The 2966-nt window shown below is 59.2% G+C and overlaps 1 protein-coding gene across 1 annotated transcript in view; it reads left to right on the top strand.

Moving 5' to 3' along the window:
* LOC104075251 (matrix metalloproteinase-28-like) overlaps positions 1–2468 on the top strand; it is a gene marked incomplete at its 3' end in the record, with an annotated part of 3498 nt that extends 1030 nt beyond the window's left edge. Inside the window, exons 2-4 of the mRNA XM_009575689.1 lie at positions 788–1009; positions 1668–1913; positions 2319–2468. Coding sequence (XP_009573984.1) covers positions 788–1009; positions 1668–1913; positions 2319–2468 — 618 coding nt within the window. The remainder of the gene's footprint in view (positions 1–787; positions 1010–1667; positions 1914–2318) is intronic.
* Between the last annotated feature and the right edge of the window lie 498 nt (positions 2469–2966).

Below are 2966 nucleotides of genomic sequence, written 5' to 3'. Positions count from 1 at the left end.
CCTGGTAGAAACAGGCACTTTCCCTCCCCTCCCGAGCTCGCCGGCCAGCTGGATGAAGCCCTGGACATCTGTGGAGTCTCTGGGCATGTGATGGAGATCAGCGTCGTGGTGGTCGGTTGCCATTCCTTCTTGGTGATGTGTTTCAAACCCGACTGCTTCTCTCCTTGAGGATCGGCTCTTTTTTCCCCTCTGGCTGGTGACCAGCTCCTGGCAAATCTGCCTTAGCCGGGCTGCAATCCCACATCCCCATCCCCGCAGTCCCGTTGTGCCCCAAAGGGGCTGCTGAGAGCCATTCCCACTCCTTTTGCCTTTGGGCTGCTTGTTTTCGGAGGTGGCTTTGCTTTCTCGCCCTGACAGCCAGTCCTTAGGCTGCATCTTCTTCTGGGCATGAAGCTGGCTTCAGGCAGGAGACCTGCAGGTCAGGGACCCGTGCTGGATTTGGCCCTGGAAAGCCTGACAAGGCAAGGAGAGGGGTTGAAACCGGGTGCCCCAGCTTCTCCTCTCCGCAAACAGATTTTGGCCCCTCTCTTAGGGTTTGGTTGCAGCTCCAGCCTTGGAAACCTCTGGGTGGGATCTAGTGGTGGTGCCTTCAGAGGGATTTCATGGGTCCTGCTGCTGGTGCAGGGTGCTGAGGCTGCTGGTGGGACACCTGGCTTGACTTTCAGCTTCGGCTTGGGAAAGCCATGGCTTTTCCCAGCACTGGGAAGCTTTCCTCCACCCTAGCAGTCCCCGGGTGGAAGAACAAGTCCAAGTCCCCATCATCGTGCTGAACTTGCCCCTCTTGCAGGCGGGAGGTGGTACAAGCGGCACCTGACCTACCGGGTGGTGAACTGGCCCTCCTACCTGCCGCAGCACGAGGTGCGCCTGGCCGTGAAAGCCGCCTTCGAGCTCTGGAGCAACGTGTCCTCACTGGTGTTTTGGGAGGTGCGGGATGGCCCGGCTGACATCCGCCTGACGTTCTTCCATGGGGACCACAACGATGGACTCAACAACGCCTTCGATGGACCAGGTGCTGGTCGCTTTCCCCTCGTAAGCTTCTCTTTTACAACGTGGGCTCTTCCCCGGCAGGGAGGAGGGCTGGGGAGGTGGTGGGCTGGGGGCAATGGAGGGGAGGCTCTGCCCTGGCAGTCCCTCTAACCAAGAACACCTCCCAGTTTGCACCAGTTTGCTTTCTGATTTGGGGTCTTCAGTCCCAACTCTGCAACTGGGGGCCTGCCAGCGAGGTGGTTGAGATGTTCCTTATAGGATCATGCTGATGGCCTTCGAGGAGCCCTCCCCAGCCTGACAGCATCCTCCAAACCTGAGCTCATTCCTTCCAGATAAGCCTTTCTGCGCGGCGCTATCAGACACGCTCAGATTTTTCTCTCTTCTTGAGCCTTTGCCTGGCATGGGTCACTGCGGTGGCTGCAGTCCCTGGCCCGAGCCCGGGGCAAGAAACCAAACTCATAAACCACAGAGCAGAGAAACCCCGTGCTCAGGAGCAGAAGGCAGAACTGGTTTGGGCTGCACCTGCTGTGGGAAGCTGCTGTTCTTTCTCAGGAGACCTCCCAAAGAGCTAAATTGATGCGTATTTAAGCAAACCGGAGCTGCATATGCCCCCCTGCCCCTCGGCTTGTGGCCAAGGTCTTCTCCTGCCCCACGGTCCCTGACGGCTCTCGTGTCCCCAGGAGGTGCCCTGGCTCACGCCTTCTTCCCCCGGCGCGGAGAAGCCCACTTCGACAGCGCCGAGCGCTGGTCCCTGCGCAGCGGCAAAGGGCGCAACCTCTTCGTCGTGGTGGCACATGAGGTCGGCCACACGCTGGGGCTGGAGCACTCCCCCGTCAAGAGCGCCCTGATGTCTCCCTACTACAAGAAGCTCAGCAAGGATTTTGTCCTCAGCTGGGATGACATCTTGTCCATCCAGAACTTGTATGGTGAGCCTGGGTTCCTCCGGGGCTGTTCCCTGGGATGGCAAGCGAGGAGCAGGGATAGGAGCAGGTCTCTGCAAGGGGAGAGGACTACATGCAAGGGTCACGGTGGGGATGGGCCCCATCCCTTTGTGGTTGGGGAGGAAGGTGTGGTACAGCATGTGGGATGGGTACCAGGTCCTCCAGGGCAGGGAAGGCTGGACTTGCTGCCCACTTGTTTGCAACACACTGGTGCGTGTGTTTTGGGGGTACCAAGAGGTCTTTGCCACCACCATATAGAGGGGAACAGGAACCAGACAGTGGGACAAGGAGTGTTTGGAGCCCTGGGATGGATCCCCAGCCCTGTGCTCACGCAGTGCTCTGGGGAAAGCCCTTTCCCTGCCCCTTCTCCACGACTCTGCTCCATCCCAGGAAAGCCCTCCAAGGGCTCGGCCATCCAGCTCCCGGGAAAGGTCTTCACTCACTTCCAGGACTGGAGCGTGGACCTTTACGGCGGGGACCAGCAGCAGAGGAGCCTCAGCGCCTATTACTGCCACTCCTTCTTCGACGCCATAACTTCTGGTGGGTGTCAATCGGTGCAGCCCTCTCCCAAAACATGCACCCCTACACCTCACCCCAGCGCTGCAGCAGCCTGTTTCTGCTCTGATAAGCTCCAGCGATGGGAGAGGTGGGTTTGGCTGGTCCACAGCCCCATACGTGCTCCTGGGGCTGGTGGCATCACCGATGCACGTCGCTGCTGCAGAGTGGAGCGTCTTGAGGACACAGCGATGGCTTGGTGTATTGGGAGAGGGGAAAATATCCTAAAACTTGGGCCGTGGCAAGGCTTATTTGCTGTAGGAGCTGAAACGTGAAAGACAAGCCTTGAAAGGAAGCTCTGGGCAGCTTTTATCCTCTCCGGGCTGGAGTGGAGGCAATGAATTATGAAAACTGAGGGGGTGGCTGGAAAGGCAGAAGGGAGTCTCCAAATCCCAAGCATCCCCAAAGCACCGCGGGGAGGAGAGGGGAACCGGGAAGCGGTGGCTGGGAGGTAGGATGAGGCTTCTCGCCTCTTGCCTGGGA

Source organism: Fulmarus glacialis, unplaced genomic scaffold (genome assembly GCF_000690835.1).
Source record: "Fulmarus glacialis isolate BGI_N327 unplaced genomic scaffold, ASM69083v1 scaffold17794, whole genome shotgun sequence".
In the NCBI taxonomy this organism is placed as follows: domain Eukaryota; kingdom Metazoa; phylum Chordata; class Aves; order Procellariiformes; family Procellariidae; genus Fulmarus; species Fulmarus glacialis.
The sequence above is the reverse complement of the archived record's forward strand: the minus strand, read 5'-3'. Positions and strand labels throughout refer to the sequence as shown.